The sequence below is a fragment of the Lygodium microphyllum genome, chromosome 26 (genome assembly GCF_053477565.2).
Source record: "Lygodium microphyllum isolate KBCC chromosome 26, Lygodium_microphyllum_v1.1.10, whole genome shotgun sequence".
Classification (NCBI taxonomy): domain Eukaryota; kingdom Viridiplantae; phylum Streptophyta; class Polypodiopsida; order Schizaeales; family Lygodiaceae; genus Lygodium; species Lygodium microphyllum.
Window position 1 is genome coordinate 29,206,504 of NC_141160.1, and position 11,604 is coordinate 29,218,107.

The window sequence follows — 11,604 nt, forward strand, 5'->3', positions numbered from 1 at the left end:
TTTTAGGTAGCTCAACTTGTTCGTTGCAGAGCATGTAGGCTTTTTGCTCGCCCTTGAGGTTAATTTTTTTTTGGGGGGAGTGGGGGACGGAGACCTTGCCAAGAGTAGCAACAACAGAGTGCATTTCTTTTTCAAAGATTGTATGAAGGTTTGGAAATGTGACCCACATTGGGCACTCGAATAAGAGTATCTACTTAGGGGCAAGTGTAAGAAATCACGATTGATTGTTCACAAGGGTACCCTTGAAACCAATGGAGCAAGAGAGTATTCAATTGCTTTGTTCTTGAGAGCTTGCAAACAAATAGTGGATAAAAACCCTTCCCCACAAACCTATGATAAGCCAAACGATAATGGGCTTGGAAGATGTTAAATAACCACTTTGGAAACTGGGTGTTAGAAGGAACTTGACCTATGGATTAAAATTACTTTCCCACCACTTGGCTCCCTTATTTGAAGTTATTGGCTCCCTTATTTGAAGTTATTGGCTGCCTTACCCTTAATAATATGGAGATGTAGCACCGTAGCACCTTGGCCCATGGGTTAAACTAACAAGTCCTCATATAGCGGGATCTGTTGGATCATTCACATAACCGTTTCAACTCCCGAAGCGCTCTCTCTCTCCCTCTCTCTCTCTCTCCCTCTCCCTCTCGACAGGACTGCGCTTGCTTATGCTTCAGGATAGACATCACAACACGGCCGAGAGAGAGGCTTCTGCTGCTTCTTCCTCTTATTCGAATCATCTACGTTAGTGATTAGCAGCCATAGACTGACTGCGTCGCTGCTGCAATCGATGCAGTGATTACATAAAATCTTGCCCTAATTCTCAAGGGAAACCAAAACCAGATGGACGCGAGCTCGAATTCATCGTTTGAAGCTCGATGGAGCTTGCGGGGCCACACGGCGCTTGTCACCTGCGGAGCTCGAGGAATCGGGTAAGAGAGAGAGACAGAGACAGAGACAGAGACAGAGAGAGACACACACACACACAGAGTCATCTTCCTCGTTTGTTACACAAGAAGTTCTTGACATTTTCCCAAGTGCGAAAAGGGTTATTTTCCCTGTTCTTTCCCTATAGCGCTCCAGTCATGAGCTTCTCTTGGGAAGGAACCTCACACCTAGCTAAATCTGGTTTTTGGGGAAGGGGGGGGCAGACCATGTCTAGCTAGGTGTGCGGTTCCTCCCTCGTGAAAGCTCATGATGTTATCATCATTCACAATGTGAGAATTGTAATGGGAATTTATTTAAAAGACTTATATTATTATTGTTGTTAGTCTTTACTTCATTATCAAAAACATCAAGAATAGTTCATCGTTATGGTGATAGAGTCTTGCTCTTGTCACAAATCAAGACTTCTTGCAAATACTCTAGGGTAGATTTCTTTTTTTGCATGATATAAAAACACATCAAGACACAAGAACATATTACATAAACTCTAACTAAGACCAAGATCAAGACTACAATAGAAAGGTAATGCAAACCATAACCAACCCTGCTAACTTGGCCCAAGAGAGCTCCTCTCAACCTCGATCTCAATGCAATTGGTGGCACATTTTTCTCTACCATGGTGTCTTAGTTGGTACCGTTGGTGGCGATCTTGGTATGATCATGTATTTGCTTTGGGCAAACCGAAATATTTAACAATAGATAGATGTACATGTTACAGTTTCATGGGGTGTATATGGCTTGGTTCACACCAGGGTGGTGGACAAAGGATCACTCAATATCTTTGTCCTCCATTGTAATAATTGTTGATTGTCCACAACTATATTCACATCTGTATGCCTGGCCTAGTGGTAAGTGCTTCTACCTCTAAGCAGGGGATATGTGGGTTCAAGTCCTTTCTGGCAATCATAGTTTTCTTGAGAATGTTTTTTATTGGATGGTTCAAGCGGGGGCGACTGGGGTGGGAGGAGGATATTTCTAATTCAATTAACTTTTCCTCGTGACTTGCAAGTAGACAAAAGAGAAACCCACTCATTTTTGAAAAAGCAAATACAATCCTTGCAGGCATGCACGGCCCATATGTAGAAGTATTCATAGTTGGGAAGGCAAGGCTCTCTCTCTTATGGGTAACACCAATCTCTCTCATTACATGCTCTTAAAAGAGGAAGATTTCAAAAAACATGTTGAGGGTCTCCACACATAGGAAAAAAAGTCAACATGGTAAGAATGCATATATCATTTAGTTGTTATTCTTAGTGGACCTTGCCTTTGATGTGAAGTTACAAGAACATCATGGTGGAGAAGCTTATGAAGGCTTTAGAGGTGTGTTCTATGCATTGACAATGGACTTTACATAGTAGAATTAGCAAGGGTGGAGTGGCATGATCTTTTACCTCTTTCTGTACTAAAAATATGATTACCTTTACTTTAAAAGCCTAGTCAAATAGTTGAGCACATTGCATGTAAGGACATCGATTGAGGCAAGAGAAACCTTCAACTTTGATTTTAGGGCCACATGAAAGTCATATACCTATGGGTTTTGCTTTTTTCTTTTTTTCTTTTTTTTTTGAGAGAGAGAGAGAGAGCTACATAGATTCTCAAGGAATGTGTCATCACCACATGGCTCAACCCTATCACATTAATGGAGTATCCTCAATTTGACAATACCCATGAAATTACATAGATCCTATCTTACACACCATCAAAGTTTGCTATATCCATCTACATCTGGTCTAGTATACACCGCTGAACTCAAGTAGGTCAATTGATCTACATTTTTCATGACTCTAAATGTAGTGCCACCCTAAGGATTTTGTGAATCCAATGAAAATCCAACTATCCTATCTTGTGTATGTAGTTTATAATCACTCTTTCTCGGGTGAATAAAAACCCATTGTTTTTTAGGAGTCATCCAAAACAAGCTCATGGCTAACAATAGCAAAAAATAAACCTAATCTTATCGGCTCCTTTTTGAGCAAGCAATATTCTCATATATTCTTCATACATGTAACATGGAATGAGGACAAAATGCAAAAATGGATTGTCGCTAGTTATAACTCAAGTTTATCAAAAATGCAAGTCAACCTACTCACTAATCCCACAAAACAAAAGCTTGAATATCTAATGCCAATGTGACATGGCTTCTCTCTCTCTCTCTCTCTCTCTCTCTCTCTCTCTCTCTCTCTCTCTCTCTCTCTCTCTCTCTCTCTCTCTCTCTCTCTCTCTCTCTCTCTCTCTCTCTCTCTCTCTCTCTCTCTCTCTCTCTCTCTCTCTCTCTCTCTCTCTCTCTCTCTCTCTCTCTCTCTCTCTCTCTCTCTCTCTCTCTCTCTCTCTCTCTCTCTCTCTATATATATATATATATATATATATATATATATATATAATGCACGGCAAGGTTCAAGGCAAGACTAGGGGTAAAATTATGACCTTGAAATTGCATTCGACATGTTGATTTTATGAGGTAACAAAAGCATAGACTTGGAGGGCTGGGCAAAATGATACACATTCTTTTTTTTTGGACGAGATAAAGGTCACACACATACACTTACACACACACAAACACCCCCCCCCCAAAATTGGAGTTCAATCCCAAAGAAAAACACGCCCCAAGTAGTGGCCTCTTGGTTGGGTTCAATATAGGTAGCTTGGCTCTATTGTAAGCATTCTTCGTAGTACGACCATTGAGATTAGTAGATAAGAAGAAGAAAAAGCAATGTGGTTATCTAGACCTCAAACGAAATAGCAGAGGCCCAAGGGTGTGTAGGACCATTGGCAATACCAGAAAACCGCTTGAATTGACAAGTACATATCCCCTTCTCTCGTGTTTTTGCAAGTCCTTTTCCCACCTACTTATCATTATATATATATAAAGCCTATGTCATTCTAGGGTGGATCACCTAGGCATCTCTCTCTCTCTCTCTCTCTCTCTCTCTCTCTCTCTCTCTCTCTCTCTCTCTCTCTCTCTCTCTCTCTCTCTCTCTCTCTCTCTCTCTCTCTCTCTCTCTCTCTCTCTCTCTCTCTCTCTCTCTCTCTCTCTCTCTCTCTCTCTCTCTCTCTCTCTCTCTCTCTCTCTCTCTCTCTCTTCCTTGTGTTTGTGAAGATGCAAGCGCAATGGGCTATGCAATGGGCCAACTATCAAGATTTGAGGTATTCTTAGCACCCAAGCTTCCCTTTGTAACTATGCTCAAGGCACTAAAAGAAGGTGCCCCTCCCTCTTTGTTCATCTATCAATAGAAACTTCTAATGAGAAGATAAAGGAAGGGCAAAATATGGCATACTCTAGGAAATTACGACATTAGAGGAGTGAAAGTGAGGGAACTAGAGGAGTAGAACTTAGGGGTTGTGGGGAAGGGTTCATAGTTGTGTGTATGCATGCTTCCTTCTTCAACCGTGAGTACCAATTGTCAATGGGGCAAATGCTCCTTGTACCCACCAACCTCCTTTGAGACAACCACAATTGTTAATGCTCGTGTTTCTTAATAATCAAACTTTTTCCTCTAGAACCAAGGTTATTGACAAACATGCATCATCACTAACTCGAAGGGTGGTACAGTACATAAACTAGATGCTTTATTTGATCACAATGGGTCTCATTTTGTAGCTTAAGCTCTTGAATGGCACAAAGAGAAAATGACATGTTGATTTGGAATGTAAATCATATATAAATTCAAGCAAAGATTCATTTTTTTCTACTAAGAGCTATAATTAGCTATAACTCTATGCACTGAATGTGTTCTATGCTAATTAGGACAACCAAAAGTCATACAATTTTTGTTTTGAGCATTTGGTGAGCCATTTTAGGCACAGCCTTCAAGGTAGATTATAGATTAGCTTCACATATACTCCATGCATCCAAGTGTAGATTATGTATTTGTGCAATCAGATTGATTTCACACAAATTCAATAGTTTCAATCAATTTTGGCACCAGTTTATTTCATTTGATGCATTTCCAATTTAGACACTTTCACATGCATGTATGCACGTATATCAAAACATGAAAGGAAAATGACATTACTATGCACCTACATATGAAACAAATGAAATGTATATGGCAAGTACATAGGTTACATGTTCATGAAAATAATTCTATGGACATGATGACTTTGCATGTTTAGGGTAGAGTTTGAGTTATGTGTAATGAGAATAAGGATAAAGACATTATATTAGAAACCCTACTTGCTAGTTAGACTTAGATAGCAAGGTGAAGGAAGTAGAGGAGCAAAAGGTCGAGTTAGGAAAAGAAGGCCGAGAAGAAGAAGGGAAGATAGAAAATGAGAAAAAGAAAGAAGAGAAAGAGAAGAGCAAGGTGAAACCAAATGCCAAGAAATGGAAGTAAGCTAAGTCCAATATGAGAGATGAGAAAGAGAATGCCTCCAAAACTTCTCTAGCTACACAAGTGGATATGGATGAAGCAAACCATGCATTTGATCCAAGACCACACCCCACTAAATTGAATAAAGGAAGAAAACAAATGCACTTCAACCTTGAAGTTGCAAGTCACTCTCTTGACCTTGAAGCAATCATCCCAACCAAATCATATCAAGGAAGGAAACATGTGATCTTGAGCAATGAAGTCATTGTCCACTCCTTTGAACCTGAAGAGGTGAACCCTTGTGTTCTTGAAATGATGGAGTTAGAGGATGAAGCCACAAAGAAGGGAGAGCATGAGGGAGTGCTCACAATATGATTTGATGACCAAGATAAAATAGTTTCATGGAAGGGAACCTTGCTAGTTTAGCCTTGGAGGACCCCCCAACTCACTCTTAAGGTGAATGTCTTTCGGTTATGGAATCCATTGTGTATAGCCATCATAAACATACAAATATATGCGTTAGAAAAGAGAGGACTCTTTTAGCAACAATGAAAGTAACAAAGACCTTCAATCAGAGTTCTACACATAATCACATAAACACACAATTTCAGTAGTCTCAATCAATTTGAGAAGAATCTACCAATAAACACCTCAGAAGAGAATGTTCCCGACGCACTTCCCTATGCATGTGTCAGCTATTGTTCATCACAGATTCACATCATTTCCAAGAAGACCATATTTTGGTACTGATGTATGTGTACACACTTAGGACTGCTAGGGCAGTTATGACTGACACAGAGATACAACGCCCGATGGTTGCAAAAAACAATTAGCCTTTGGAGATGTTGTGATTTCTTGTCTCTAATTCATTTCGAGTAGTAATGTGCTCCTTGTGCTTCAGATTAAACTTCTCGTACCGAAAAGCCAACTGAAGAGAAAACTGAACTTTTTTAAACAAGACAAGTAACCTATCATGTGACCTTGTTTTTGCAAGGATGCCAGTGTCACCCACATTGATGGTATTGCTAACCCCATACCTATTATGAGAAGTAGGGGTGAAATATCACAAAATTAGGCATGGGGATGATGGTGTTGGATATTAAGTATAGCCTCTTCAACTTTTTTTCCTTACACAACTTGAGGTGACTTTTGATTCAATTGCTAGAACTAGTACAATGTTGCTGCTAGTAAGCTGATCGAGAGTTCTCCTACAAGATGATGTGTGGAAATGGGTAGGAGAAGCACTAAAACCTCACCATTAGTAGGCCTCAAAAGAATCCTCTACAATATGAAGATGCATCAAAATGGGTAGAAGGCAAGGACACAAAATTAGAACACTTGAATTTTGAGTAGAGGAGGAAGAGAAATATGGATTTTGAGAGAAAGGTATACCTTAACACCACCAATTCTCATAAAAAATGTCATAGCATGCTTAATTAGGATCATAGATGCAATGTCTAAGGGGAGTGCCTACTTCTTAGTTTTGAGATGAGTGTATCCACCCTAAACTTGCTCATGATCAAGGCTTTGACCTCCTTGAGGCCCTTCCCCTCCCCCTTTGAATGAATAATGACAAAACAATGGCAGGAATGCATCCCCCTTTGAATGAATAATGACAAAACAATGGCAGGAATGCATTAGGGGGCATATAGCAATGAACCACTCCCCACTTCCCCTCATTCTACTTTCATCCCATCCAAAGCATGCACATGATGATTTTGTGGGAATGAGCACACAGGTGAGACTATAGCATCATGAAGAAGCATGACTTTTAATAATTGCTCGACCATTTTCAAAAGGTTTATTGGCTTATTTTTTGTGCATGAAAAGTTGGGAATGTTGCGCAACCGAGTAGTGGCTCTCAACTTATTGTTGATTATGACATTTTTGTCATGGTGGACTTGAATATGAAAACTAGGTGGAGATAAGTGTCAAGATGATAGCATGGTATATGACAAGCCTAGCTCATATTCTTTTGCCTTTTTGGGAGTGAGAGTGGCACTATTGCACAATAGCATGTTTGCTTCACTTTGCTAATGAAAAACATGAAGCAAGTGAGGTGTAGCTTTATGAGCTTCAAAATCTTGCAAAGTATGCCAATGGGCTAGCCAACTAGGCCATCTAGTTTAAATGATGCACAATTAAAAAGAATAGAACACTTGAGACACCTATCTTTCACAAGTTCTCAAACTCAAAAAATATCACTCTTTTCTACAAAGCTTCGTTCAATGGTCATCTAAGTATAATGACATTGTCTTAATTGTTGTGGTGATCATTGTTCATCGTTGTTAACATCTAAAGGTTCTGTGGGTTGAGCCACTTGTGTTTTTTGAATCATTGCAAGAATTAGCACTAGATATTGTTAAGGGTTTCTTTTGCAACAAATATTCAAATATCAAATCTTAATCATAAGTTTACCTACTGAAACACAATGTTTCTCTAATTGCATTGATAGTATATATTGTTTTTGCATTACAAATGAGAGTGATTTTGTCGTGGTATGGTCACTTATGTTTTCTTTCTTTCAAGGGTAGTTGATTAGTAGGCAAGTTGTTTTTCTAAAATTTTTATTGATATGGTTTATCTTATTTGGATTGTAGGAAGGCTATAGTAGAGGAGCTTGCTAGCTTTGGGGCTTCAGTATTCACATGTGCACGTGTTGGGCCTCACTTGGAGGAGTGCTTGAGTGCATGGCGAGAGGCTGGATTTGATGTGGAAGGTGTTGTGTGTGAGTCTAGTTCACGCCCGTCAAGGATACAACTCATGCAAGAGGTTGCACATCATTTTGGGGGAAAGCTAGATATCTTGGTATGTAGTTTTTGAATTCTTATTGACTACAAGTTGGTGTTTTTCTCATCTTAAGTGAGCATCTATGTTTTTTTTTCCTTGAGAGGCTCAAAAGGGTATCCTAGTCTGATTTCTTATCATACAATATTGTGTTCCTTGTTACATAAATATACACATTGACCTCTATTTGCACTCACGCAAGTCGAAGTTCATATATGCAATAATGTGTAGGAATTTTTAGCATTCACACAATTATATGTAAATTAATAAGTGCATGGCCTACACATTCTATATACAAACATGAATATAACATATATGAGTTCTAAGAAATGTATTCATGAATTGATTCATAATTTAGAGTAAAAAAATTCAAAGTGAAAGATTGTTGTGAATTTTTTTCAAAATTCTCTAGTGTTAGATTACACAATATTAAATTTCACCCTACACACTATCTCAAGTGTTGATGTAGAAATTTTTTAAATTATTGACTTGCAACAAACAGTGAAGCAAGCAAATGCATCACGATGTATGCGTAGATAATGTAGATCATGCAAGTATTGTATGCATGTGCATGTGCACACACACCCCTTATTCTAATATATGAAAAATGTAACATGAGGTATTAGGGAAAGAGGAAAAAGAATGCATAAAGTGGTTGAAATAGGCATGTGTGACAGGTGAATAATGTGGGGATAATTGATGTCAAGCCAGCAGTGGAGGTGACAGAGGAAGACTTTAGTTCAACCATGGCATCAAATCTGGAATCAGCCTACCATTTTGCCCAGCTGGCCCACCCTCTCTTACGAGCCTCTATTAGAGGCCGCATCGTCTTTGTGAGCTCCGTCCTTGCATTCACTGTCCCTGCCTTTCCTTGTAGTGTTTACTCCATGTGTAAAGGTAACTATGCTCAATATTTCATATTTATCTCAATTTACCTACTTATCTCCCTAAGCACATTACATATAATACATGGATTTGTTGGGGGCTTTATGGTTTGAAACTTTAGATCAATGGTTGACTTTTAATCCAACAAATCTAATATTAAGCATATATTTTACAAATGTGTTTTAAATAAGAACTTTGTTCCTATTCTACCAAAAGAAGAGCATAAATGTCTTGTAAAACATTGGTTTCAACAAATCACTTATTGATAGATTAACAAGATTGACCTTGAGTGGAATATACTTTATGTAATAATTTTAGCCCTCCTTTTGAGATGTAGTCTTTATTCATACACTAATGCTATATTTTACTATTGATCATCATCACCAACATGTGCTCCATGTGGTTGTAGCCTAACCCACTTAATTGTTTACTAATATCACATCTTATGTCTTGAATTGTCTCCCCTTCACTTATAGCTCATGGCTTATCTATAGATTAACAGTCACAAAATTAGAATAGGGAGTTTTCTCTATCAAATTGCTACTTGGTGGCTTGAAAATATTTAACGGGTGTTGAAGCATTTTTTAAAGGGTTGAATCTATTGGTTAAATTTCTCTCAAATTGCTACTTGGTAGCATTAAAATATTTTATGGGTTTCAAATCATTTTTTAAGGGTTAAATGTACTCAATAGGTTCAATCTAAAGCCTTTATGTACCCACTATGATCCTCTAGTCAACTTATCCTCATGTAATTTTGACAAATAATCAATTCAATTGGATTAAATCTAGAGCCCTTATGTACCCACTATGATTCTCTAGTCAACTTATCATCGTGTAATTTGATGACAAATAGTCAATTCAAATGGATTAAAGGTTTAAATAAGCTTACACAAAATGTTTCCATGATAGGTGCTACCAACCAACTAACAAAGGTTTTGGCTGCTGAGTGGGTGCATGATAGAATCCGTGTAAATGCTGTGGCTCCTGGTGTGGTTGAAACAGAGAATTCATCCCAAGTACAATGCCATAAAATTTTGGTTCTTTCAAAGAGAAATCTAGCAAATGACATAAATGATATAAGTTGGCTCTACTTAAGAGCTTAACATTTCACACAATATCAATTTTAGTCGTACAATTCGTTTTAGTATAATAACAATGCTTTACCATTTCATTAGGCATTCATAGATGGGCATTAGAAGAACCTCAAAGGTATTCCTATGTTTTAGTATAATAACAATGCTTTACCATTTCATTAGGCATTTGTAGATCGCCGTCAGAAGAATCTCAAAGACATTCCTATGGAAAGGCCAGGGAATCCTAAAGAAGCTGCTGCAGCTGTGACATTCTTTTGCCTTCCTTGCTCATCTTTTTGCACCGGCCAAGTGTTGGTTGTGGATGGTGGAACCACAATACGGCCTGCATTTGGCCCAAGTAAGACTTCTTCATCCCCAGTACATCGAGTTGGAAGAACTTCACTTTAAGTTTGATGTGTATCATACATTTCTATTTTTGTTTGACTTGTAAATTTACTCTACCCTCTTCAAGTTTGCAAAATCGTACTCTCTTAAACAATGTATTTTCTTATTAATTTTCTACTGGAAAGCTTGATTATCTAGAAAATAGATGTTTTGGATTGAAGGTGCACCTTGGGGCTTTGGTTTTCTCATTTCTAGTCTCAATTAAAACAATTGTGGAAAATGAAAACAATAAATATCCAAAAGGAAACTAAACATCGCAATTGATAGTAGCTTAAAGGCCTAGTATTTTCGTTCAACTTTTTGTTTCATGGTTTAATCTTTTGTCTCTCTACCTTATTTTTTATGCATGTATGCAAGGTAGCCCCCTTGAAAACACAAGATTCACTATATAGTTTTGTAAGTAGTCAAGCTTGATAATAACCACAATATACATCAACCCTTACACTCATTTGGTGTACTCCTTTAATGTATAACACCAAATAAATCATAAGCAATTTTATTATGTAATTTGCAATATGTAGAGAAATACATTATACTTTGCTCTTATAAACTACTATGAGGTGATAATGTTGTTTCCCAACATATTTTGTTTAAGCAACATAGATATGATTATCTATTATACCCAAGCACACTAATTTGAGGCTCTTTTCTTGCCATATTCCACCTTTTCTAAATTATCTTTCATGAAAGTGTATTATTCAAGTCACACTATTGTATGTTAATAAAATATCCATTCCCTTATGACAACACGTATACCTTTTATGTTCAAAAGCCATGGAAGATATTACAACATGCTAACTATCTTGACCTACTTTATTATCTCACAATGTTGTTAGCACATAGCACATCCTATGGCTTTTTCTCTATCTCAAACCAACCCATGCAAGAAGGCATATACTTTAACTTATGAGAAGAATGTTGAGTGAGGATGAGTTTGAGGAATACTTTCATGATATTTATTTGCCCAAACCTTCAATGCATAGATTAAGGTTTATTGGCAAAGGCTTTCTCACTTAAGAAACTTACATGTAAGCATTGCTTGCAAAGGAACACATTTATAGTGTTAACATCAATGACAAGTGCTCCAATGGATAGAGTGTCAAAGATGAAAACACTCATATAATGGAATACTTCTTTGATAAAATAATTTCCATATGCTATGGCACAAGTAGAAGAAGAAAGCTACATACTATAGACTT

General features: G+C 37.7%; 1 protein-coding gene across 2 annotated transcripts; it reads left to right on the plus strand.

Moving 5' to 3' along the window:
• The first annotated feature begins 569 nt into the window (after nucleotides 1-569).
• LOC148013094 (tropinone reductase homolog At1g07440-like) lies at nucleotides 570-10,524 on the plus strand. Of its 2 annotated transcripts, none has more exons than XM_087667696.1 (5): nucleotides 570-932; nucleotides 7,860-8,063; nucleotides 8,720-8,939; nucleotides 9,837-9,943; nucleotides 10,184-10,524. In XM_087667696.1, the coding sequence occupies exons 1-5, from the start codon at nucleotides 879-881 to the stop codon at nucleotides 10,406-10,408; spliced, it is 810 nt and encodes a 269-aa protein (XP_087523822.1). In that variant the 5' UTR covers nucleotides 570-878; the 3' UTR covers nucleotides 10,409-10,524. The 2 variants fall into 2 exon arrangements, with proteins under 2 accessions (XP_087523822.1, XP_087523821.1); XM_087667695.1 differs by having other exon boundaries at nucleotides 571-932; nucleotides 7,856-8,063.
• The last annotated feature ends 1,080 nt before the right edge of the window (nucleotides 10,525-11,604 follow it).

Coding starts and splice junctions, on each gene's coding strand:
- LOC148013094 (XM_087667695.1), top strand. CDS start 844: ATGGACGCGAGCTCGAATTCATCGTTTGAAGCTCGATGGAGCTTGCGG. Junction 8,064..8,719: donor GGGGAAAGCTAGATATCTTG/GTATGTAGTTTT, acceptor CATGTGTGACAG/GTGAATAATGTGGGGATAAT. Junction 9,944..10,183: donor AAACAGAGAATTCATCCCAA/GTACAATGCCAT, acceptor CCATTTCATTAG/GCATTTGTAGATCGCCGTCA.